Source organism: Scardinius erythrophthalmus (genome assembly GCF_964197995.2).
Source record: "Scardinius erythrophthalmus genome assembly, chromosome: 16".
Taxonomy (NCBI): Eukaryota; Metazoa; Chordata; class Actinopteri; order Cypriniformes; family Leuciscidae; genus Scardinius; species Scardinius erythrophthalmus.
Window position 1 is genome coordinate 14,794,815 of NC_138236.1, and position 26,878 is coordinate 14,821,692.

A 26,878-nucleotide genomic window follows, 5' to 3' on the forward strand; every position below is an offset into this window, starting at 1 on the left:
CAGCTGCAACCTTTGCAAACAAAACAACAGTATTTTAGGATTTATTTGACTTTTTATTTTTTTACATGCATTAAAGTGCATGATATATTAATACAAATGCTAGTTTTGAAGAACATTGACAGATACTTCCAATAGATGCTGTAAATCTTGGTCAGTGTATAGAACATCATTGTAAAGTGTTACCAGTTGTTTCTGCATTAAATATTTAATGCAGATATTTTGTCGTCAAATTTTGAGGCACCAGACATTAATAGAAACATGCTGTTTTGACAACATTTAAGGATCTTTTCTGCTATCAAACAGCATTTACAACATGTTAGCGACTGTGGCTGTAAAATAACAACAACATTGAAATAGTACAGTTGAATAGTTTACACTCTATTTTGATGGTCCACTAGACATTCTACTAACTATAAGTAACTAACTTATTATATGAACCCTAACCTAACAGTCGTCTAATACTCTTAGCTAGTTGACATGAAGTTGAAAAGTTATTTATAGTTAGTAGAATGTTTCAAGTGGACCATCGAGTGAAACTGGTGCATAAATTACGGTTCATTCTAAATCATAATCCTTAAAATATTATGTACTAGTTTTTACTATCGTTTTGATGCACTGATAAAGAAACGGACAACACTTGAGTCCAATGAAAGTGTTCAGATTCACTTAACTTCAAATCATGCAGAAGGGAAAAGCACCCATAAGTGCCATGAAGATCAGTTATTCTGCAAGTCTGGTTGCATGTTAAGTATTTGTCACTGTATGGAACTCAGACCTAATCTGTCATCATCACCACAAGTATTGAATCTGTCTGCAGTGCTTGCCTAGAGACAAAATACATTCAAATTTACTATCATTCATGGGTTGCAATTCAGCATTCGCACCAAACGACAGCATGCCACAGATTTATGATCATGAGAGATGGATGAGGACGTCACCCCTGGGCTCGCTCTCCAGTCTCTGGGTCCACTTTACTGTCTAGATCTGACAGAGAAAAAGGGAAAAGCATCAAAAATGATCCTTTACAAAATATGTATCGGGCCTATGGTGTTCACTTTACTGCACTGCCAGATCCACGGCCTGCTTCTCTTACCCATGATCGTATTGGAGGACAGGCACCGTTGCTGGTTAATGAGGCTAACGTTGGAAGGTCCCAGATCGTCTGATATTGTGTGACTTGAACCATTTGGTGGATACATATCTGTGTCCATGGCTGTTCAGACAGAGGGGGAACAATAGCTTTAATAATAATTTAATACCGTGCATACATAACAATAGCAGTGTCCTTTTTGGCTGCTGTAGAATCACACTTTAAAGATCCAATAAAAATCACATTTAGGACCAGTTAGTTAAAAGTCTTAACAGAACAGAATTCTGTGCAATTCTTTTTGTGTAACAACACAGAAGGCTGTTAATTCTGAGAAAAGGTGGCATTTTTATCAAGAAATGCAATAAAAATGGACAATAAAGAGGTATCTACACTGAATGCATTCAAAGATTAGAAACTGCACTGGTTGCTACATTCACGCTGACCTGAGAACTCTTCGTGCAGATGGGAAGCAGACTGTGGGGGTCTCGAGAAGGTATTGACTTCGACGGCTCGGTTGATCGCGCAGTTTGAAACGGAGGGTCCTGCCTGAGGCGGGGGTTCACATGTTCTCCAGTGGCCTCCAGTGGGCAAGAGCGTGCCCCTGCAGTCTGTGCATTGTGGTTGATAAAACAAGTGCTAGTACATAACTTAATTTGCAACTTCGGACAGGCAGCTGGCACAATGAACATATAATATTACTCGTAATTCAACAAAACAAAAAATGCACCCAAGGCCGGGTCAAAACTATCGTCGAGGGGTAAAAGCAGACGTATGTTACGATAAATGTGGCGCATGCCAAACCACAACTTTTCTCTTCAAAAGCACATTTTTAATTATATTTTTTCGCCAGGTTATTATTTATACGTTATGGGTTTTAATTGTTTGTATGAATTAATTAAAAGTTGATAAATCAAATTCTGTCTTCTTACCACTGCACACGTTTCTCTTCAACTTTCTAAACGGGCAGTTCTCCCTCATCCGAAACAGACAAGCGCTGTGTTTCCTTCGGCCTTGAGATGACATTCTGACTCAGACTTATACAGTGTGATATGAATATTAAAGTGCTTGTGGTCTGCCGTCAACTTTCCATGTACTCGAGCTGTCAAATAACAACAGGTAGTAGGAAATACTTTTTGGCCTCCGACAAAAATTGTAGCAGCTACTAGGACTTGTTGAACAGGTTAGAGACGACCACCGTCGCAACAAGCACTGAACTGCGTTTTTGCATTTAATTTATTAACAAAAAGTCACTCGCAGAAATGATAGACAAGATTGATTCTTAAAAAAAATGTTAATGAAAAAATAACCGGATGGAATTAATTCCAGCATAATACATTCATTTGCTCTAAACAGGCTTCTTATCCTTTCAGCTTTGATTGAATTACAAGTATTTAATTACAAGCTGTGATAACTAAAGTTATACCTTTCTATACATGTTTTTTTTTTTTTTTTTTTACAAATCTGTTAAAAATGTATGTCTACACTTTACACAAAGTAAACAACACAGTAAAGAGAGATTAAGGAGTGGCTAAGGAAAAATACAAGTTTGGGCAGGCCACTAACTTCACACACACCACACAATATTTTAGACTTGAATAAGCAAACAATGCCTGCCTAACCATGCATGTGGAATAAATATTTAGAATTTTGCTTTCTTCTTGTTGCCATTCACATCTTAAAATAGATGAGTTTCAACCATGGAGCTTTCGATTGGTGAAGAAGCTTATTCTACATTTGCTTTGTTCATGTTTAGCTGTACTAAAGGTAGTTCATTTTAATTTGCAGTTTAGTGCTTGAAGTTTCATCACACAACTTCTATTTATAAGTTAGTTCTAAAAAAACACATTCCCCCCTTCGCTCCACCCCTCCTCTCTCTCTCTCCTTTGACTTGAGTTCTGGCAATTTTGACCCACCCGGTCACTCAGGAAAGCAAAGAACAGGAGTGGAAAATTAAATCACAGTTGAATTAAACATTCTCAGACACAAATGTCCAATTTAAGTTGGCTCTAAGCCTAAAGAGATCTAGTCTTTCATTTGGCAGTAGCAGAGGTGTGGCTTGTTTAGCCCCAGAACCTCTGTTTGGTTTGGGGAACAGGTGTCTCTGGGATGTCTGGGGCGAAGATTGAGCCTGCGGAATCGGAGAGGAAGATGAAGTAGAGGTTGGCCACCAGCATAGCCAACATGGGCAGAAACGAGAACCCAAAGCCGACACCTCTGAAACTGCTGCCACATGCCGCTGCGACCCAGTAGAGCAACCTATGATAGGCACAAAGACACACAATCACACTTATAAATATAATAAAAAATAATGTTAATACACATTGAATATCTGGGATTAAAAATCTAACTGAGACCTATAAATAAACTAAGATTGGGGGGAAAAACATAAACATGACAAAAAGTGAAAAAAGTTCATTAGTCTTTGCCAATCACTAGATATGAGAAATGTCTGAGCAAGTGTTTGCGGCCTTTTCTAAATCAGAGATTCGGTCCTGTACGTTTAAAATTGGATTCTGTACCTGCCAAAGGCAAAGACGATAGTGAGAAGAGGAATTAGTTTCAGCAGATCCTGTTTCAGGTAAGCAGCCATGACAGCCAGTTGGAGGAAGTAAAGGAGGAAGAGGGAGATGGAATCCTCCACATAGCGCTGGTGAACTGCCACCTGCTTAACTTCTCTCTCCCCCTCAAACCGTGGCTTCAAGGAGCGATACCACAGTCGAGACACACCTAGTACCAACATACCTAAGAACAACAGTTTCAAAACAGCTCTGAATAAACGAACGAATGAATACAAAGATACACTGTATCTATCAATGTTGCGTCATTTCAATAGTCACAACAGTCTGGGTGCCTCATACTTACCAAGGACAATAGGTATGACTGCAAAAACAGAGCAGCGCAGTGTGTAGACCAGCCTTAGGGGGGCACTGTCAAGCAGAGGGGCATCAAAGGGCAGGAAGACGTACCCGCCCCACACCAACAAGGGGAAGATCAAAGCTGAAGTGAACATGGACACACCCAGTTTAAGAGCATCACGATTAGATCCAAAGTTACCTGGGAAGAAAAAAAAAAAAAAAAAAAGATTAGACCTTACGAAAGTATATTTGCAGTTCAGTCAGAGGTGTGTTGTTCTCAATATTGGTCCTTTCTGCTGTTTTGTATGAAGGTACGGTCACATTAACAAAATTCAAAGTTATCCCCTGTTTTTTTTACATTTCATTCAACACTCAAAATAACAAATTAAAAGGTTCTAAAATGGGGTTTTCACAGCTATAGAAGAACCATTTCTGGTTCCATAAAGAGCCTTTCATTGAACAGTTCTTAAAATAACCATTTTCTTCTTAGTGTGATGAACATTTTAATAATCTAAAGAAACTTTTTGTTCCACTATAAAGAACCTTTTGTGCAACAGAAAGTTTCCATGGACGTTTACGGTTCACATGGAACAATCAATGCTAATAAAGAACCTTCATTTTTAAGAATGAATAATATTCAAGGTATACCTTTTACCAGTTCATGCATTCCTGGGAATTGAACCTATGACCTTGCCGTAGCTAGCGCCATGTTGGTGATTTATGATTTAATGATTTAACTTACAGCAGCGTGATTTGGTTGTGACTGGCCAGTCGTGGTAATAGCCTTCTGGTGTCCCACGTGTCTCATGTGTCCCGAGGAAGACACTTCTCTCTTCTTCACCATCTCTCCAATGGTCTACAGCCTCCTGTTGGCTGGTGGAGCGCAGGATGGTAATGCTGGGGCTGAAGACTCGGGCTGCGTTCTCTGGCATCATGTTCATCTCCTCCACCTCTATCTCTGAACAGGTGTTTTTCACTCCATTTCTCAGCTCAAAGTCAGAAATGCTCTCTTTCCCCGTCTCCATTTCTCTCCATTGAAATGGAGAATTCTCTCCATCACCTGTCTTCCTCTTCTCTCCCATCCCAAACTCCTCCCTTTCGCTCTCAGTCCGGCTCACTCCACCCCGGACCGAGATACAATCTGATCTCACGCTTAAGCTCTCTCCATCCTGGACTGGCAGAATCTGTGGTCCGGGTTTATTCTCAGGCCACTGTAGGGTACTGGGTTCCATATTTGCAGACTTGATCATTTCATCTTTCTCCTCCTCATTGTTATTCACATTCTTTGTTAGCTTGTCCACATCTGCTACCCATTCAGGTATTTGGGGCACCGCTGGTCCAGGAGGGCCCGTGTCCATTGTCCCTGGCTCTGAATACAGAGATTCTGACAGTGGAATAAATGGAGAAGTCTGAGTAATTTTGTAAGATGTTTAAATTTTCTGAAAGGTCATCTTCTACAGGAACCAATATGTAATGAATTATTGGAAGAATAAATTATGAAATGTATTCATACTACAGTAAAGAAGAACAATAACTTAACCAATCATCTAGTCGTTAAGTGTGTCCCCGGTATACCTTAGCTCATGATGCATTTCAGAAACGTGGCCCTGATAAATACTACCTGGACCTGTATGAATTTATTTCTTCTGCTTATACCCATATTAACCCAAAAGAAGATATTTTGAAGAATATTGGTAACCAAACAGGTGATGGGCCCAATTCCCCATACTACAGAAGTCAATGGGGCCCCTCAACTGTTTAGCTACCCATATTCTTCAAAATATCTTCTTTTGTGTTCAGCAGAAGAAATAAATTCAAACAGGTTTGGAATAGATTGACAGTGAGTAAATTATTTGGGTGAACGATCCCTTTAAACTACTTCCCAGAATAAAATGTATTTTTGGGCTGTCTTAACAGAGAGAAACATGCGCTGACAAATCATAAAATATGTCAGTGCCATTGTTTTGTCTCAAGATTTTTCTAAAACTAGAAATAGGCTATCAAAGTCGTAAAAGGAAGTTGAGTTCCCTAATCTATGAAGACAGTGGAATATTTATTTAGCAGGAAATTAGGCCCTGCGACATTTTAGCCAGAATAATTAGTGTCACTACTTGTATTTAGCCCGACTAGTTAGCAGACGAAAAACAGAGAAGCGTTGCGAGGCCTCAAAACAACATGGACACATGATCGCATAAACAGGGCGAGTTCAGAAGAACCACATAATAACTCTAAACGACAACACTTATTCTCAGGCTGTTATTGTCTACAGGACACATATGATCTTCATAGTGTCCAAAAAGCCTTATTTTAATAACGAGAAGAAGAAGATTACATAATCAGGCCAAAATGAGTTTAAATCGTACGGCATGTCACAACAGTCGAAACATTAAAAAGCGCTTGAGCGACAATTAAGGCTTGTGGAACATTTATCACGTGAAGCAAAACTTTTTAACGTGCTCACCCAAATTTCAGCGCAGGATATTTTGCTTTCAGGATTGTTTTTCCTCTATTGAAACGAAACTCCCGAAGTGGAAGTTCAGGTGTGTCCAGGTGAAGTTTGTTAAAGGGACAGGCTCTTAAAGGGGACGTTTGTCAGTCAGGTTCTTAAAGTGTCATCGGTGTTGTTGCACTATGAGCCTCTTTTCTTTACACATGCATAAACTCATACCTACATATATATATATATATATGTGTGTGTGTGTGTGTGTGTGTGTGTGTGTGTGTGTGTGTGTGTGTGTACACATTTAACAGCAGCTTCACTTAATTTTAGAATTTATGTATGTGTAAAGAAAAGAGGCTCGAAGTGCAACAGCACCGATTACACTTTAAGAACCTGACTGACAAACGTCCCCTTTAAGAGTCTGTCCCTTTAACAAACTTTATCAAAAATAGATATATCCCCACATACATTTCCTACAAAAACCAGTTTCCCAGCTAACAATTTTTGGTTCCCAGAACGTTAGTTTTTATGGTTTGTTTTTGGTTAGCCAGGAAAGTTTTGGGAGGCTATAACTACCTTAAACTGGTTTAAGTCAGTTTGTTTTCTTTTTTCAAAAATATATATTTAGTGTTTTTGTAAGACTACATTAATTCAAAAGAGTATTTCCTTTAAAGTCCATCTAGAGAATCAAATATGGAAGGTGATGGAGACTTTTAGGCTGATAATTTATTTAAAAATAAATTTAACAGGTCAATCTTTAGGTAGGCTACTATCATAACATCACAGCTTTGTCGCAGTAGTCAGTGTGTTTGTTTTCATCTACAAGCTAAAGAACATGTCACAACAATGCTATACAATCCCAAAGACATTGGTAATCTTTTGGCAAGTGTCGAGAACATACATTTAAATACAAATTATGATACTTGAAAAACAAATGAGGCTGAACAATATAGCACAAGATTGATTCAGTTCTGCACCGTTACAACGTTGCAATGAGAACATAATGTCAGTGAAAGCCATGACTGTAAATAGCACAACATGCTTGATGAACTAGCACTCCTCTCGCTACATTACATGTCTCATTACCTTTCCCTCTACAATAGGCCTGATTCATTTTGCACCACAGTACGCTGTTCTGAGCTCAAAGAGCCCCTGTGGGATGTGACGCTGTAAAATGGAGCCGTCACTGCTTTCCTGAGGTTGAGTGAAAGCACATCTGTACATGGTGGCATGAGAAGATGAAGACAGATGACTTTGAGATGTTTTCTTGCTGCACACTCCCTCCAGTGAAAGCTGCTGTCAGCATGTGTGCCAGCTGTTAGCATAATGCTAATGAAGGGGTTAAGGCTGTTTGCATGCTGTTCTGGAGGTTCATCTGATGTCTTTCTCAACAGGAGAAAATGTTTTTGGACCAAAAAGAGTCAGAGTGAAGGGATGAGTGTCCCCTGCCATCTGATCAGGCCTTTGAATTGGAACTAGATTTTATGAATAATGGCTAGAAGGATTACATGAATCAGTCGATAATTGCAAAAACCCTTCTCATGCACCAGGGTTGTGCAAAATTCAGAACTGAAGAATGAAGAATGGCTCCCTTTCAATTCCTGACTGAGAATTTGATTTGATTTGGCAACACCCCACAAGAGTTTAATCAGAATTTGAATTGGAATAACAGTATTTACTGAATTGTAATTTTATAAAATTCAACAGAAATACATTCTGGAAAATGAAGTGTTCTTCCACCTCACCCACAAAAGTAACATTTTTAAATATGATTAAATGTACACTGCCCGGCCAAATAAAAAGTTGCTGTTTGGATTTAAATAAGGCAACTGCTTAATAGTCTATGATTGGATAATTATTGCAGTGATTATTATGTTTCTAGCATGTTATATGTTTGGCAACAGCTCTTCTAACCCTAATTAATGCAGTGTGTAGCTTTTCCTTTCTTAAACAACCATGTAGGAAGACACATCATGGCCATATTCCAGGATTACAATGTAAAGATTCATCAGGCTCAAATTGCAGAGGTGGACAAAGTACACAACTTCCTTACTTGAGTGAAGGTACAGATATTACTCCATTTCAAGTAAAAGTTGTAAAGACCACTCTGAAGAAGTACTTATTTTTAAAAGTACTTAAGTATCAAAAGTAAAAAGTAAATGTCAATGCATTGTTTTATTATTGTTGCATTGTTGTATGCAATACTTACAGTACCTTATGCCTCTGAATCTATGCCTGCCTACCTACCCTCATATCAATATCAAATTTATTTCTAGAACACGGTTCCGGTAGTGGGATTGAATGTGAGATTGAATAAGTGCACTCAGTAACGTCCATAATGGTTTTGGACACCCAGATGGCTGTTCCCTCAAATAGTGCCCTATTTAAATTTTTTTGGCTTTTAGTATGAATATGTTAGCCTTACTGTTATCTATAAGCTAGTGTGCTCCCAAACAATGACAAAATTTGCATTTTGAAGACCAAACCCAACAATGAAAATGAAAATCAGGTTGATGTCAGAATCCAACATCAGATTGTTGTACCGGGTTGGAAATGAAAGTCGGGTTGACATCAGAACCCGACTGATGTTTGTTTCTGACGTCATTTTCATTTTCAACCCGACGTCGGGTTCTGCCGTCAACCCAACTTTCATTTCCAACCAAAATCCAACGTCTGTCCGACCAAAATCATCCCGACTAACATTACTACTTTCTACTCAAGGACCTTGACAGAAATGTAGTGGAGTAAAAAGTATGATATTTGTCTTTCAAATGTAAAGTTAAAGTAAAATGTTTCCAGAAAAAATAATACTCAAGTAAAGTACAGACACTCATAAAGTGTACTTAAGTACAGTACTCAAGTAAATGTCCACCTCTGTCAAATTGTGAAAGAATGGTTGGGATGAAGCATGAACTCCAGACTCCAGACCTTAAATTCACTGAAAGTCTGCAAATGTGCATTGTCAATACAAGACCTTGACCAAAAACTGATGCACCTCTTGATGAAAATAAATGTTGCAATGTTAATGTTGTGATGTAATTTTTGGTCAAGATCTTGCATTGACAATGGAAGGGTCGAGCACTTTGAAAAAGTCCAAACAGCGACTTTGGCCAGGCAGTGTATAAACTAAAAACACATTTCTATAGGTGACATTTAAAATCTATCAATCCGTAAGGTCTATAAACCTTAGAATTTCATGGTTTTTAAAACCTTTTACGACACCTCAATTCAAATTCAGCAGCTGAATTGGAATTTAAAAGTACGAATAAACATCCCTGTCATACACACGTTTCATTTTCATTTTAATGTTGTTTTATGTATTAAGACACTCACTAGGTGAGATGTAAACATATCTTTTTTTTTTTTATTTGGAAACAAATATAAAAGCACATTAAAATGCAAAAGCCACTTGTAAACTACATGGCACATTTTCAGTTTCAATAAAGTCACCAGCATCTCTCTGCATTTTAAAGGCTCAAATATATTGTACACGCCACTCAGCTAAGACACAATGTGCATCGTGAGAACAGCAGGTCGGTGTCATGGAGAAATAACACCGCTGCAATACTGACTCGAAAGCAATAGCTAAGTTGCACCTAAATGGCAATATTGACCTCCTCTGCACGCAAGACACATATCGCACCTGTTTATTTCAGCTTCATTTCTATTGAACATGTAAGTCAAGCAAATCACAGGTGAACCAGACTTTGAGAAGGAAAAATAACACTGCGCTGATAGCCCGGGCAGAACGGCAAACAAACGTTTGATAGAACAGTCCATTTCAACATCAGCAAATACTGAAGAACAACAGATAGGAAATCCGACTCCTCCTATTAAGAACACTGTAGAGAGAGGCGGGGAAAGGACCTGGCAAATCAAACATTCAGTTTGCCCACAGAGGTTGGTAGGTCAGTACATTGATTGACATTTAGCTGAATAACAGCAGAGCCAGTTTCTCTGGCTGTTCTGTAAACACACGGATTTATAAGGCGCAAAGCTCAAGAGTCCCAAACCGAAGAGCTCAGAGAATGTAATCATCCTGGAACCAATGCACTGTGCTTTTATGATAAGTGTGGAATGAGTCATTGAGAAATGGATTAACCTACTTTTTCATTTTCCAATTTCGGAATTGTTAATTTGTCTTTCTTTGACAAAAAGAAAATAATTAACCGTATTGTTTGTCTGTAATAAAGCTATTCGCCTGGTTTCCGACATAAAAGATTCATCGCTAAGACTTTTCAGCCATGCTGAACGTGACATCAGTGGTGGAAGCTATGAGTTGAAAAAACCCTGTCAGAACGCATGAGACATGAAAGTGGGTTTAAGTGCAGTTTTCAAATGGAAAATCCAGACCCACAAGTACACAAAACCACCATCACGGAACAACAACACTTGAGGGATACAGTCGGCTCTGAGGTGGAGGAGGTGTGGTGGTGGTTGTGTGTGTCGGCGTGTGTGTGTGTGTGTGTGAGTGTGTGCGTGTGAGGTAAACATCGCATGTCTCCTAGCCCGAAATCTGGCTAGCAGCTCAGGCAATGCGGTAGTCAAACGTGTCTTTTTCCATATAGTCTGTCCATGTGGAACTCGGCATGCTACTGTACGGATCCAGAAGGATTCGGAAGCAGCGCACGATCAGCAGCCCCAGAAAGATGAAGAGGAGGAGGACGAAGACGAAGGCAGCCTTCTGTTCCAGCGTGAGGAAAGGGATGGGCTGGGTGGCCCCAGACGCAGACAGCGTGCTGCTGTGGAGATGATCGGCCATCCTCTCCAGTTCCTCGGCACGGGTCAGGGGCACGCGGCCATTTTCGCCACATTCGTGATCAACAGGTTCCTGTTTAGAGCCATTCTGGAAACACACAAGATGATTAGGAAAAATCGCAAGAAAATACATTTTTAAACATGTCAACAACATTGCGTTAGTTTCACATTCGCTCAGTTTAAAGACCCAACAACATTTTTGGGAATTCACGACAACAATTTCACAGCCAGCGCAGGCCTCCCGTTTAAAGGCATATACAACCACTGTGTTATATAAGATTACTGTGTACATGTTTTAAAAGCATTAAATCCTCCAGCTCACATTTACTAATGCACGTCAGTGAAACGATTTAGCCTTGAGTGAATTATCTCTCTCATCTTAAGGTGATCGAATCTGTTTCTGACTGTGTTTTTGTCATGCCCCCTGATTCATTCTCGGTGTCTGTGGTAGTCGCTGACCCTTTAATGGTTCACTTCTTTGATGCTCACGATCAGCCCTGGCACTCCCTGTAAAGCCTGGCTCAATTCCCCCAAACGTGAAGGTTTCTCTTGAACAGTCGCACGCATCATATGGCAATGTGTTGTTCAAAATCCAACCGCATGAGCATTGGGTACCTTTGGTTTGGATTCCAGAAACAAAGTGCCCGACACTAACACGTCTCCATTTAGGATTTTATTTATCAGATTTCCATGTAAACATCCAATCGATCCCTCCTTAAAATGGGCTAAATTGCATTCTCACCGCTCTGACAGTTGAACCGGTGACGTCTGTACACACACACACAGGGCTGTGGATGTAATGGAAGCCTTAGTTTCTCACCTGTTGTTACTGAAGAGGATTCATCAGTGGGAGGGTGATGGAGACCCGAAATAAGCTGGGAGAGAGACGTCTTCCATCACGGCTGTCCGCCCAGAGACAGAAGGTTGTCACAACTTTTTCAACCAAGCTCGTCGATTTGTTCAGCAATCAAAATAAAATCCGTGGCTCTCCGCTTCCATTCCTCTCCTCTGTGGTCCAACTCCCTCTTTCCCTCGCCAAGATGAGCATGTAGTGGTGTCACATCACCCATAGCAACCAGTTGCCATAGCAATCCCTCCAAGTGTGTTCAGTAAAGCTGAGCTGGTGAGAGACAAGTGTGATCCAGCCAAAGCGCAGTGTAAATGTGTGTTTCTGTGAAGGCGGAGGATTTAATACAGACCGACTGATGTGTGATAACAACAGCGGCTAAAAATAGTGGCCACTTTTAACTTTGCAGGATTAACAAATTTTAATACGGTCTTTACTACAAGCTGCTTGCGAATGTCAGCCAATCAGCTTAAATGGGGAATGTCGTGCTTTCAGACATGCTGCTGTCATTTGATATGTCTGTGTGTATATACACTCAGTCTCCATATCTTCAGCACTGTCAGTAGAAGCACAGTCTGTACGAGTTCTATTAACTGGATATGTTAAAACATTAGCCTACTGATAGATCAGTTGACTGACTGATTTATTTATTATGTGATTGATGGCCATGGAGAAATAACTGTGAAGTGTGGATAACATCCAGCCCTGAATGGTGCAGGGAGGCTTCTCCATCATAGTGAATCACGATTTTAAAAACACACAATGTTTTGGATGCATGTGAGATGGTGGACAAATAATCTTAAATAATAGGCAGTGTTTGTGAAGGAATATAGTGTGTAAACCACTAGAGGAGGATAGGGTAGGACTAGTATTGGTGTTATTATTATGAAGATAATAATATAATAATTCACATGCATTTCTTTGACTATGATTCAGCCAAATATATAAGTATGCATTATTTACAATCTGTAAAGGCATCAGAGGACCATAATGTGAATGCCATCAATGAAAATGATACAGATGATTCTGATGATGAACATCATACTGTAATACACACACAGTTTGATCACTGTGAAAATTATGGGGGGAGGGGGATCAATATGTGATTTGTAATTTGGCAATATTAGTTAATCATATTGGAAAGTCTATTTATTATGAATAACTACAGTTAACTGTAATAGATCTATGCACAAAATGCATTCAATGATGACATTTTTAAATTTAAATGAATTCTTTCCTCACTTAGACACAAATACCACCAAAACTTTATGTACTATACAGGCCAATTTGTCTACACTCTCTTTTCAAAACTGTAATATGAGAAATTTGCAACATTTCTACAGTAATACTATATTGAAATTTATTCTGAATCTAAAAAATGAAATACTATCAAAACAATTAGATGTAACTGAACATCTACACAAGTGTCAGTGTAGTCTTTCAATTTCATCACCAACCATTCAAAAGGGGAAACACTTAGGAATAATTTTGTACTGTTGTAAACATGGACCATGTTACATACTGCAGTGAATAAAGCAGTATAGTGAGTGTCATTCTTGATTTGTAAAGATTTATATATTTATTTTTTTTTAAAAGAAAACATTGTATTTTTAGGTTGTTGTTTTATGAGTGACAGTGTATTTGTTGGGTGAAAACCTTAGCTAGTGTTATGGAAGAATGAGTTGATTTGAGACATGTATGAAGTGTTTTGTTAGTTTTAGAATTGCTTACACACAATTTCTAAAATAATGGTTAATTTTTTCTAAATTCTACAGACAAAATCACTAAACACGCTCACAACATGCAAAACGTCACACATCTCTTGCAAAAGCAAACACCAACTATTTTAACTCTAAAAAACATTTTTGTGTAGTAACTCTTCTGCACACAAACATCAAATGATTAGCCATAAACACATCAAAATACACACGGATATGAAAAATGTAAAACATTACTATATTGTGTCTTTTGTATATGAGGAATGCAGTCGAGTGTACAGGAGTTTGTCATAGTGCTCACACATACAAATACACCATAGCCTACATAAAGAATGCATGCACAATTGATGAACTTTACAATTATTGAACTGAACTGAATCAACACTGAACTGACTTGAGATGTATAATGACAATATTGGCTTGCTAAAGCTGCTTTACATCAAAATTGGAAAATGTTACTATTGCGAATTTGCTTTGAAACAGTCTGTATAGTAGGCCTATAAAGCGTTATAGTAGGCTAATAAAGGTGACTTGACTTGACATGACATGCATTTTCAGTATTTGCAAAATAAACAGAAATTCAAGATTGACAAATGTATTTGTTGTGATCAAATTAGGAACATTTACACTAAACAGAAATCCAAGAGGGTAAAAATAATTTATTTCTTTCTGAAAACATTAGTTTTGATTTCCTAGTAATCGATTTATGCTAATCAGGTGTAGGGAATCGGGAAATGATCGTGGCATTTACAGTAAATGGTAGTGTTTTCAAAATGAAACGTTTTTAAGGGTGTCTAATGTAGATAACAGTGTTTAACGTTTTGCAAAAAGTTTGTTTTACAATTGCAAACTGAGTGTAAAGCAGATAATGTGCTTGCAGTTTTGTGTCGAGATTAGACTGTAGGCTACATGGTTTCACCGGGCCTCAAGTACCACTTTTAGTTTATAAGCAATTTAAAAAACTGTAGTGCATTATGAATGAGGAAATTAATAGCTGTGGCAACTTGAAAGTTGGTTAGGAGAACTGTAAGAAGAAGAAGAAGAAAAAAAAAAAAGACCTGAGTTGAGAATATTGAGAAATTTGTCCTGGCGACTGTAATTAACATATCAACTTTGTGTAGCCCAATAATAAACTGTAATAGCCTACCTGAGATTCGCGTCTTCAAATCATATCTTATTTTACATGTTTAGACATAAACTTCAGTCAGAGAATTTCCAGTGTTTATTTTTGGATATGACACGGTAATTCTCGTCTAAATATGTTGAAATAGCGCCACCTACCAGATGTCCGTTGTAGTCCACGTACTGCACCTGAACTCGGAACATCTGGTTTCCTCCTAAGGACACAGAGAACATCTAAACGATATATAGCCTATATGTTTGGCTGTGAACGTCAACGTAGTATTGATGTACGTAAATTAATTTGAACCATCTTCTACCTTAATTTTTATGAATCAATCTGTAAGATTCATTCAAGCTGGTAACATATGGTATAGAAACTGGTATTAAACTCACCAGAGGTCTGATACAACCAGATTAATGTGTCATATCCAAAAATAAGAGGCTTTATAATGAAGTTTGGAGAACATTACATGACTTTACCATTTCTGACCGCTGGGTGGCAGCAGGGAACCGCCTTTGGGTTCTTTTCTCCTAATTGTTTTATAAAAAACGTAGATCTGTAGATGGCGCCCTCTAACTCTGGATTACTTTTGTGCCAGACAAAATGAAAACAACTACATGAAAACACAAACCTTTAAAACAGACTCAGATTTTATGTGAAGCATATAGTTTATCACAAAAACAATGCAATATATTGTAGTAGGCTGTATTTATTGGTTGCTCTTAACTAGGTTTTTGAGTTTATGGTAACAACAAACACAAAATAACCATTCAGTTAAGGATGAGAAATGGGTCTATTACTACTACAACAACTAATAAGACTTAAGCAAATAAGCACTAATCAACATCCTCTCATCCACCCAGTTAAAAACAAAATAAAACCAGTAAGCTTTCAATCTTTGCTCTCTCTCTCTCTCTCTCTCTCTCTCTCTCTCTCTCTCTCTCTCTCTCTCTCTCTCTCTCTCTCTCTCTCTCTCTCTCTCTCTCTCTCTCTCTCTCCCCTCTCTCTCTCTCTCTCTCTCGAGCTCCTTTGTTTTAAACTATGAACACAGCGAGACACTACTGCTGTACATCCTCAGCAGAAATATTGCAGTAATGAAACATTTGACTGATTCATTCCCATTTATACTAATATGAATGCAAATGGCGGAAAAGCGTGGGTAGCTCACAGATATTTGATCATATATTCCAAAGATTAATGATCTTATCGATCGTTATTATTCAGCTGAGAGTGCTGAATTAATGAGGTGTGAGGCATTCGATGTGGAATGCTAAAATGAAAACAGAAGAAAGGAACATTTAACACCATAATGTGTTGCATTTAATGACCTACATTTGTCGTTTTTATTGCTGTAATGCACACAATATTTTTGTGGTTTGCTTCTTTTTGTTCTCCATATCTCTTTGTCTTTTTAGCCACAACCACAGCCAAACGTCCATGTGTGACACGCCTGCAGTGACCTTTGACGGATTTCCTCTCAAAAGGGTGATGAAAGACAAAATAATTGCTTCTTTTCCAAATGTTTCAAGCTCAAATCTCTCTGATGCTTGATACTCGTGTGCATTGCAATCAACTGTCCTAAACACGTCCCCCTCACCATCAAAGCGTTGGATAAATGATGTGTTTATAGAGGAGAACTCAAATGCGGCTCTAGCTGAACAAAAGTGTGCAAGCCACTTTGAAATATTTTAGCTTCATTTCATCAGAGTAAAATCTTTTGAAAGAGGAAAGCGAGAAAGAAAGTGGCAGTCGGAGAAACGGGGAAATCATCTCCATGCTCTTGCACTGACTGCAATGACCCTCAGGCCATTTTTTCTGGCCTCCGTTTTGAGACAAGTGATTTAATTAAAAAAAAAAAAAAAGAGGAAAGAAATGATACTTGTGGAAGATTGTGGTTCTGAGTCATTAACTGTGGGGAGGTGCACATGGTTAAGGCGACTAATTGAATGTCAGCATGAGCCATTGAGAAAGAGCTCAGGTGCAGTGTCAGCAAAACCAGATAGGCGGGTGAGGGCAAATAAAGAGGGTTTAATCTTATTACAGTACTAGCTTGCCCAAAAATCATTTACTCACTCTCATGGCATTCCTAACTTTATTTCTTACGTGTTACACAAGAGAATGTGCTTTGAAGAAGGAACTCTTTTTATGCATCCAATAAAAGTCAATGGGGTCCAAGTGCAGGTTTGTAAAAACATGAAGGTGAGTTAATGTTGACAGAATGTTAATTTTTTGGGGGGTGACCTATCCCTTTAAGTGTCTCAGTTCTTCAACATGTGTGCATGTTTGTGGCTGCCAGTTCACCAAACTCTCTTTATGTTGGATCAAGTGCAGCTTCAACTGCAAGAACAATGTTTACAAGAGGTGTGAACTATTGCTCCCTCACACACCACATTATCTCACTCTGTCTGGACCTTCTTCCTCATTCACTGGTAATCCAGCCTGCATTGTCCACAGATACGGAAAGGGAGTCTCAGAGCAGTATCTTCTCTGCTTTATGTCTTCCCTGCGTTATGTTTTTTGGCGCTCTTCCACCATTACACATGCACAGCAGGAAGAGAACTCTTCTCCAGATGCTCCCCATCTCTCACTGAAAGTCGCAATTCATATTCAAGAATACGCAACCAGATTGTTCCATTTTTAGCCTGTTAGAATTTCAAACTAATTGGGCGCAAAAGCAAAAGCACCCTAGAAAGTCTCCTGCTGCTTCTGGATTACTTCAGTCTGTGGAGTCCAGGCACCTGGTTGTTTTTCAAAGCCTCCTCAACAGGGCCCGCCTCTGGGACCCCCGCACTGCAGACCGCCTAAAAGCCTGTGATAGGAACATTCAATATGTCTGCTCTCGTTTCATCAGATCACTCTTTTTTTTATTTCCATCCCCCTCCTCCAGTCTGAGCTTTAATGGGAACGAGGAGAGAGGCAAACAGTGATTACAGGTATCAGGGGTTTAACGCCGGATCTGGGGTATGCGATAGGACCCTGCGAGAACCAACAACAACTTGGCACAGAGGCCATTAATCACTGATTGTTTGGAATTTCAACTAATACTGCTCTTTTTTCAATTCAATTTATCTTTCTAATCACTTTTTAAATACATCTCAATCAATCAATACAGTAGGGAAGAGTGGGGTTAAGATGTGCTCAAATCATCTCAAACTGGTTTCTTGAACATGCCAATGAGTTCACTATACTCAAATGGCCTCCAGTCACCAAATCTCAGTCCAATAGAGCAGCTTTGGGATGTGGTGGAACGAGAGATTCGCATTATGGACGTGCAGCCGACAAATCTTAGGCAACTGCATGATGCTGTCATGTCAATATGGACCATAATCTCTGATGAATGTTTCCAGAACCTTGTTGTATCTATGCCACAAGGAATTAAGGCAGTTCTAACAGCAAAAGGGGGTCCAACCCGCTAGCAAGAGTGTGTGTGTATATATATATATATATATATATATATATATATATATATATATATATATATATATATATAAAAATGTATAACATAATAAGACATTATGCATTCATAAATTGTTTTTTTTCTTGTTTATGTTCATATTTTTATTTACAATGTAAATCATTTACGTATTTCACAATAATTCAACACCTTGGCATGACACATCTTACCCCCAATAATGTGGGGAAAATTGTGTCACTGTACCACCTTTTTTCCAAGTCTTATTTCTATAACCTTATGTTATGCTTTCAGTTGATAAACATACTGAAAGATAATTAGGAATATTAGTTTAAAAAGTGGCGCAAATTACCCAACTCTCCCAAATAATTAAAATTCTGTATTATTAAACTCAGAAAATCACCGGCATCTTGTGACAGAACAGATGTCCCGTGACAGCTGGTGATGTACGTGTGTCCTGCAGAAGTTATTTAGATGGTCTGGTGCTTTGACGGATGCCAGTTTACGGCAAGCTAGGAGTGTGTGTGTTAGTTGGGATGGGGGTCGTGCTTTGTAGGTTAATTAGGAGTGGGTAGAGAGATGAAGAATGTGTATATATGCGTGTGTGGGCTGAGTTTATGTGGCTAATTAGGCTGGGAATCATTCAAGCTTCTGGGGGACAGATGTAGGGTGTATATGGGGAGCAGGTTGGGGCAAGTAGGCAGGGAAAGCTGCCAATTTAGTGTGAGATGGTCAGGGAGAATATATTTATATGTGTCAGTGTGACAGGCAGTGGCAGGTGTGTTACTGTGTCTCTTTGTAAAAGTGCTGAGTAAAAGCACCAGGGCACCAGAGAAAACTGGTTGAAACCAGTCCGGACTGTAATGGGGGGTGTGCCATGGATGTCTGGCATACTGAACATGCCGGACATAGCGCATAAATCTCCACTGACCTAACAGTTACTGTACTACTGCTCGGGACTTCCCCATTCAGCACACGTGTACAATCACAATATTAGTTATTCATAGACATGATAGTTTTATATGGGGGATGGTATTTGGTGAATCCTAACCCTTAAAATAATTAAGCTGATATTTATTTTCATGTTATGGTTCATAACTGATAACTAATATTACAATTGCTATTTTGAAATATAAACAAATTAAAAATAAAATGCTAAAATCACTTGTGAATTCAGGCATCATAACAATGGACAGTATGAAAAATGCAGTATGAATACATTTTATATGGTAATTAAAGGGTTAGTTTTATTATCATATAAACATTGATCAGCAAACATAAACAGAAGCTCAACCAAACATGCTTTTCACATGAGAACAAACCTCTTGTGGAAGTCACAAGAATGAGACTCATTGGTTCTCAGTTCTCACACGTCACGCGAACATGCTTGAGCTTCCGTTTACTAAAACGGAAAGCTCTCAGATTCCATCAAAAAGATCTTCATTTGTGTTTCGAAGATGAGTAATTAAAGACATAATTAAAATTTTTGGGTGAACTAACCCTTTAAAGGTCCCGCTCTTCGTGATCCCATGTTTCAAACTTTAGTTAGTGTGTAATGTTGTTGTTAGAGTATAAATAATATCTTTAAAATTATAAAGCTCAAAGTTCAATGCCTAGCGAGATATTTTATTTAACAGAAGTCGCCTAGGCTACATCGAACGGCCCGTTTGGACTACATCCCTCTACTTCCTTCTTTAATGACGTCATTAAAACCGTTTTTTGACTAACCTCCGCCCACAGGAATGCTCCCTCAACTCTACCGAAATACGTTTATGTACTTGCGCACTTCTAATAACTTACTGTGTTTACTCAGCTCTTATGGTGATTTTCTGAACTAAAACTGACGCTTCATCTTTTGTGTGATGTACAATAAACTTTATTAAACTCATCAGTATATGTTTGATCATCATTCAGACAGCAGACTTGTAGGCTATTAATAAATAATGGATACATACAAGCAGATGACAAATACGTTATAATAACCGTAATTAAACTACTAAACTATACCTGTTTCATCTCTATACAGCACTCTGACTCTGTAGGCATTATTGTCCGACTCGAACTGAACACTGTTACTGAGAGTTTCTGATATTATCATCATTCCGTTAGATGAAACTGTCCTGAGAGACTGAGCGCGAGCTCATGAAGCTCCGCCCCCTGGGTCGTCCAGCAGCAGCTTATTTGCATTTAAAGGGAACACACTAAAACAGCGCGTTTTTCTGAGCCCCCAAAAATGACAATTTAAACATGCTGTAAAAAATGATCTGTTGGGTATTTTGAGCTGAAACTTCACATACACACTCTGGGGACATCAGAGACTTATTTTACATCTTGTGAAAAGGGGCATAATACAGGACCTTTAAATGATTTGTGTTTTTAAGGTTATCATTCTGAACTGCATTTCCCATCACTCATTGCCTGGACTCATCATGTGCTGATTGCTTCCACATGTATATTATCTCGTTTATGTTCGCCTATAAGCCCCATTAGTTCAGTCATTCTTTGCAAAGTCTTGCTGCATGTAAGTGTTACACTGCATTTTGGGAAACTATCTCTGGTTTCCTTGCCTGTCTCCCTGAATTACCCTGTCTGCCTGTGCCTTGGACCCTTTATTATTATCTGGATTGATTACCTTGTGGTTTTGACCTTATGCATGTTAAATGGATTACTATTATGGATTGTATTCAATAAAGCTTGTGTTCGGATCTCTAGTCACGTCTCTGAGCAGGACATGGAACAGTGATATAGCCAGATTTAAGACTGTGATATTTACAGTTCATTCATTCTTTTTCAGAAATGTTCCTATTATTGGTTCTGTCAAATAGATTTACAGTTAGGAGCTTTACAAACTTTAATATCAACAACATATTTTCCTCTGCTGTTAAATGAGCAGGCAAAGGAGTCGCTCTATTGGCTTATGATTGTTAATAGAAATGTTCAAGGATCAGTAAAGAATTCAGTAACATGCTCTACTTGGCTACATTATGTGCAAGTCTTCTAGTCATTCAGTCCTGGAATCCTTTAGTTCTGGTTGAGAACCAACTGGCTTTTAGAGACAGACTCGGAATCCCTGAGCATGCATGGCTGCAAGTTATGTTATAGAGTTTCCTCAGCCATGTTTGTTCTGTAAGTCTATGGACAGAGGACATATTGGGACAATATTACCATGACAACAGGAAGAGAATATGCTGTAGTGCTCCATCTTTGGGGGGCATCAGTCATGAGGTTATTTACTCTGTCACATGCATATGTAATTTATGTCCATCAGGAATGAACCTGAAGAGGTGACGACTCTTTTGACTCTTGAATTATTAAAATATAAATGAGGCAAACAGCCAGCAGTGAACACCATTGTAACTGCAAATCTGAAGAGCCATTTACACATCAAGGACACAGTCCACTGGCTGTCTGTCTCCTAGTACACTTATGGAGCCATGTGGTTCTTTTTAGTTTATGGTTCGTATAAATGTATCCAAATGCTGTGTGGTTTGTGGTGCTGTAGCATGTAAAAGTCTCTCTGAGAGGGAAGCCAGACCGAGAATCTGCTAAAACATTCAGGAATGATACAGATGCTTACAACGTTGCATTAAAGATAAGTTTGAACACAGACAGTGTATTTTACATTTGAGCAGTGCAATTCAACAAATTATAACTGTAAATAGTTATTTGATATTTATAATAACACGAGCACGAAAAGGCTTTTATACAATAGTTCAACAAATAAGGTGGTAGTATTGAGTAACCAATTTTGCCAATATCTTTGCTCCGCAGACGGAAAAGTTCAAACAAAACAAAGTCAAAGCAGAACCGTGGTGCGTCTCCAAGCAACACACCGTAGTAATTCCTGAACGAATCAATGTTTTGAATTATTAGGTTGATTCAATAACTCATAACTCTTGCTCCTGACTAACATCAGTGTGGTTGAATAGGGGTGTAACGGTTTAAATTGCTCACAGTTTGGTTGGGTATTCTGTATGGTTTGATATGTGCTGCTATGTTAAGAAAAAGGACTACTGTCAAGGAAATAAGAACAAATAATCAAACTACAAGCAATAGCACAAATAAATACAATAGAGCAAAGATACAAATAAAATAAACAGTGCTTTTCAGGTATAGGTCTTAAGGCCCGGTGAAGTTCTTTTTCGTTCTTCACTTAGGGGTAAAACGAAGTTCGAAATACGTTAGCAGCGATATACTGTTAGCGAACATCCAACGCCGCCCACACTGCTGAGAACGATGTTTAGATGAATATGTAAATATGAGCTGCGCGCTTTCCTCTCACTCGCAGACGTTTGACCTCAATGGACTGAACAGGATAAATAAACTGGAAAAGATTTCCATGTTAAAGAAGGCGGAGCCTCCGCGCACAGCCACCTATAGAGCTGGTAAGTCCCGCCCCTTCCGCAAAACCCCGCTGGACCTCAAAGTTGAAAAACCGTCAATGCAAGTGAATGGGAGAAAATAATTATTTTCTGGTCCCGTTTGAATTGTGCCATGAATGTGAACATATGTTGTCTGTGAATTTTTTATATAACTTTTCGTGTAAAGAATGATACAATTTAGCGGGTAGAAGTTTGATACGGTTAGACTTTGTGTGAGAGCACTTTGTGGACTACAACTCTCGACGCGTTTGAAACGTCACCACCACTAGCACACGGACTAGCTCACGGATCCCGCTAAACATGGCTGTGTCTTTGGTGCACTTCACCGCCTTCTTTCAGGGAGAGGACAAAATCGTTGAGGTTGGCGAAAACCACGGGTAAGTCAACTTTATGGGGTGACGTCACATAGGCGACATGTAGTCTTTCTCGTTATGTCTTTTCCACAACTGCTAGCCGAAGAATCATACCATATACTGTCAAACTCGTAACATGAAAAGTTATATAAACAATTCACAGACAACATATGTTCAATTCATGGCACAATTCAAACGGGATCAGAAAATAATTATTTTCTCCCATTCACTTGCATTGACGATTTTTCAACTTTGAGGTCCAGCGGAGTTTTACGGAAGGGGCGGGACTTACCAGCTCTATTATGTCTTAATACTATAATTTAGTATTCATGTCTGAGACTAGCACATCAGGAACTGTGATGTCAACAACAGATTTACATACTAACAGTTGATTGGACAGCTACACTCACATTAGAGGAACTGTATCTGTTTTACATATTCACCCCCCCCCTCCCTCCAAGGACGGTTACACCCCTATGGTTAACGAAGCAGTTGATTAAATTAATCAATGACTCACTATTGAATATGACTTGTTACTTTACTGAACGAATCAAAGATTTTGAACGAATTGGTTGAGTGATTAAATGCTGCTGTAGTTGCTGTATAACATATGAATTGATGACCACTTATATAGAATATAACTGAGGATGAACATTATTGTTTCTATTAAACTCAGTCTGAGGAAACACAAATATGCCTGTTTAATAACATCTGACATCATGTGGAAGACCAAACAATATATTTCCTGACTAAAATAGCAAGTTCAATTTCATAGAGTATGCTGGAGCTATTTTTAACATTTTTCATTTACAGAAAACACTATGTATCAACAAATGATACAACTCATATTCTCAGCAGAAAACAAAAACAATAAATCGGAGGAATTTTAATATCAGAACCATCCATCTCTTTGTAATAAAAGTAATGCAAATGAAGGAGTGTAGCACTGTATATTTATGCCAAACACGGCAGCAAAATCATAACCATAACTATCAGCTAAATCTTTCAAGATGATCTCACAGATACAAGAAACAGCCCCCAAAGTAAAAGAAAGCATACAGAGAAAGAGAAGAGAAGATAAAAACTCTTTTCAAAAGAGACATGAAGGATTCTGAGCACAACAGGGATTTACTAATTTACTTTTCCCCCTTGAATTTAAATACCAACTAGGGGCAAAAATGCTATAGGAAAATGTATTAAATTCCTGTTTTTATTTTTTTATATTCAATATCTGATTTTTATATTCTTATTTGTTTTGTTCTAGGCACATATCACATAAAATATATGTTGATGTTGAGTTAATTTTATGGGTAAGAGGTAATAAATTCTGAGTCCTATTATTCAGATTGAGAAATTAAGTTAATGGATTTATAGGCCTTTATCTCATTTCCTGGTTTCGGAACGTTCGAAATCGCCAAGCGGTGTACTCGCACTTCCGGTGGTTACTTAATTACCTTTAGATGAAAAGTAGGTCAGTAAACTTAAATAAAATCGCGATATAGAGCAGTGTCTGTCATTAAACCGCATAAAGACTATTTAAATAGGAATCATGCATGTCTCTGTGAATGAATGGCACAGACGCGCTGTTTCATTTACCACACACACACTGAGGCACACATGAAGCTCGCGATGTTTTTAGCCTGTATGAGGACATTAATGCACTTCATCAACACAGCCGCTCTGAGAGTCACTTCAGCAGCATTTTAGCTTCATCTGAGAAAAACTATCGTCATATCAGAGCCCGTCTACGGAGAGCCTGCCCACTCCCTATTAAGCTCTATTATACCGAATTTTGGTTGTAGTACCACCAGAGTTCCACTGGGGGCGATCGCCATGAGTGCAAAATGAATGGGAGTCAATGGGGCTAGACAGCTAAATGTGTCTCTTTCACCCGATTGCCGTTGATAAATCTCAAATCTGATTGTAGATTTTGCAAGTTCAACATGGGTTTTAGGTCGAAAGTTGAACGAACGAGTACTTATGTCCTTTCGATTTCTTACAGGTTGAGTTGTTGTTGCCCATAACACGCTAGCATTCTGCTAATGAACGCTGATTGGTCAGTGAAGGACTGATTACGACCAGAGATACCGCTTGATGGCAACGTGTCATCCGCAGCGGGACCAGAAACAAACAAAACAAAAACTCTTCTAACAAGTGTGTTTACCTGTGTCAGATGTGTTGTCGATGCCTCGAGAGAAAAGAAAGTGCAGAGCGCGAACGCACCAAAGTGACTGAAGGATTGCCGTGAAGCAGTATCTCTGGTCGTACATGTATATGACGTCATTGACACTTTAAAAGACTTTTTAAAGCAAATACGTGACTCAAAAAAATCGAACACCCAGCAATGTGTAATTTATTTGCATCTCCTTTCGAATACAACATTCAAATTACAAGACAAAAAATTATATCCTGAGAAAAGTGGATTTTTTTTGGTATAGCGCCATAGACCTCCATTCATTCTGCACTCGTCCTGTGAGCGCCCTCATATGGAATCAGAGAGGAACTGCAACCAGTTCAGAAGCCGGAAGTGTACTGAGAGTGAAACTTCTCGCCATATTAGACATTCTCTGGTCATATCATAAAACACAGAGAGACTCAATGGTCTACACGGCAACCCGTCAAAATAAAAGTTTGGTTTAACCTTTGAAGAAAGTTTTGCTTAAATCATCACATTTTAAATAATTGGTTATAACAATTTAATTAAACCATTAAAATGGAATTAAGAAAAAAAAAAAAAAAACGAAACTTTTGGGAGATGCCAGAGCGAAGTAGTCCAGTGATAATTAACAGGCAGCCATGGTGAACGCAATAACCGGAAGACAGTACACTGCTTTAGCAATTTTTCGCGGCTACTTCTGGCGTTCTATTGTGATGCGATAAAGTCAGGGGGGCAGGGTTTCGGAAAACACTGAAGCTTCCCCGGGCGCCGCCATTGATTAGCGGACCCTCACCTGCTGTTAGCATTCCATTGACTCCCATTCACCATTCACACAGCGAATAACTTTACATCTGAGGCGTTTAAAGACTCCATTTGTCCATTATTTATTTCCAAAGAAACACAAAAATGTATAAAAGGCTCCATTGCCTTGCATCTTACGTTATGGCCCCGTAGATGAAGTTTTTGTAAAAATAGGCTACCGATTGCGCCATAACCACGCGACTCTCTGTCGCACAGTAGAGAGATTACCGTATGGACAGGAGGAGAAGCTCGCAGGCAATCGGGGGGACGTGGAGGCAAAATGACAAAGTAATTGAGTGAACGCTGAGCGTGACTGTCGCCGCTACTCACCGGTAGAACTTTGGCATAAACTTTGACAATACCTGCGAATTTTCAGACAGACAGTGTTTCAATCTGACTAAATTGAATCATTACATCGTCTGTACAACATTTGTTGCTGCTTATGACCAGTAACTGTTGGAGTATCGCTCTTCTGTGATCCCGACTGCGTTCTAACATCTTCACCGCTGATGCATACCTGAGGATCTCCGGCCCCCAAGCCTCTCTCCCGTGCAGGATGACGTGGATTCTCCGGTCAAGTTTCTGGTTCGTGCTCGGCTGGCTTCTGGTGTCTCTTGCCCACCTGCAAGCCGATGCTCTGTTCCAGTACTCTGTTGCTGAGCTTTTGAAGCTCCGACGCCATGTCGATGTCCTCCAGCCTCTACTTGATTGCTCCATTCCTTCGGACATCTTCTTCCAGCCAAACCGGAGATACATCCACCGTGGATCGCGCGGTAAGCGCTTTTACAAGAACTCTTATTCCTCCATCCCAACTTGGCTTACCACACGCCGCCGCTCTCGTAACGCTAGCCGGGGAGCTAATCACAGTAGCCTGGCTAGCCTGCCCAAAGTGACTAACTCTGCCTGCAAAAGTAGCTTTGCCACCGTCAATTTCGGTCTCT

At 39.0% G+C, this 26,878-nt stretch overlaps 2 protein-coding genes across 2 annotated transcripts; both read right to left on the reverse strand.

The window, feature by feature from the left end:
- Positions 1-14: 14 nt before the first annotated feature.
- Positions 15-2,341, reverse strand: LOC308704261 (uncharacterized protein). Its single transcript, XM_081388422.1, has 4 exons — positions 2,020-2,341; positions 1,534-1,698; positions 1,094-1,213; positions 15-984 (listed from the first exon to the last, which is right to left on the reverse strand). The coding sequence occupies exons 1-4, from the start codon at positions 2,111-2,113 to the stop codon at positions 935-937; spliced, it is 429 nt and encodes a 142-aa protein (XP_081244548.1). The 5' UTR covers positions 2,114-2,341; the 3' UTR covers positions 15-934.
- Positions 2,315-6,539, reverse strand: tmem79b (transmembrane protein 79b). The gene is made up of 5 exons (XM_081388420.1): positions 6,407-6,539; positions 4,688-5,329; positions 3,953-4,144; positions 3,610-3,832; positions 2,315-3,346 (listed from the first exon to the last, which is right to left on the reverse strand). The coding sequence occupies exons 2-5, from the start codon at positions 5,301-5,303 to the stop codon at positions 3,151-3,153; spliced, it is 1,227 nt and encodes a 408-aa protein (XP_081244546.1). The 5' UTR covers positions 5,304-5,329; positions 6,407-6,539; the 3' UTR covers positions 2,315-3,150.
- Positions 6,540-26,878: the final 20,339 nt, after the last annotated feature.

Bases quoted from the DNA above. Each gene is read 5' to 3' on its own strand.
- LOC308704261 (XM_081388422.1), bottom strand. From the start codon at position 2,113: ATGTCATCTCAAGGCCGAAGGAAACACAGCGCTTGTCTGTTTCGGATG. The intron at 1,214-1,533 runs GTCAGCGTGAAT...CTGTCTGAACAG, and splicing joins TCTGCACGAAGAGTTCTCAG to CCATGGACACAGATATGTAT. The intron at 985-1,093 runs GTAAGAGAAGCA...TTTCTCTGTCAG, and splicing joins GTCCTCCAATACGATCATGG to ATCTAGACAGTAAAGTGGAC.
- tmem79b (XM_081388420.1), bottom strand. From the start codon at position 5,303: ATGGACACGGGCCCTCCTGGACCAGCGGTGCCCCAAATACCTGAATGG. The intron at 4,145-4,687 runs GTAAGTTAAATC...TTTTCTTCCCAG, and splicing joins CACAACCAAATCACGCTGCT to GTAACTTTGGATCTAATCGT. The intron at 3,833-3,952 runs GTAAGTATGAGG...TGTTGTTCTTAG, and splicing joins AGTCATACCTATTGTCCTTG to GTATGTTGGTACTAGGTGTG.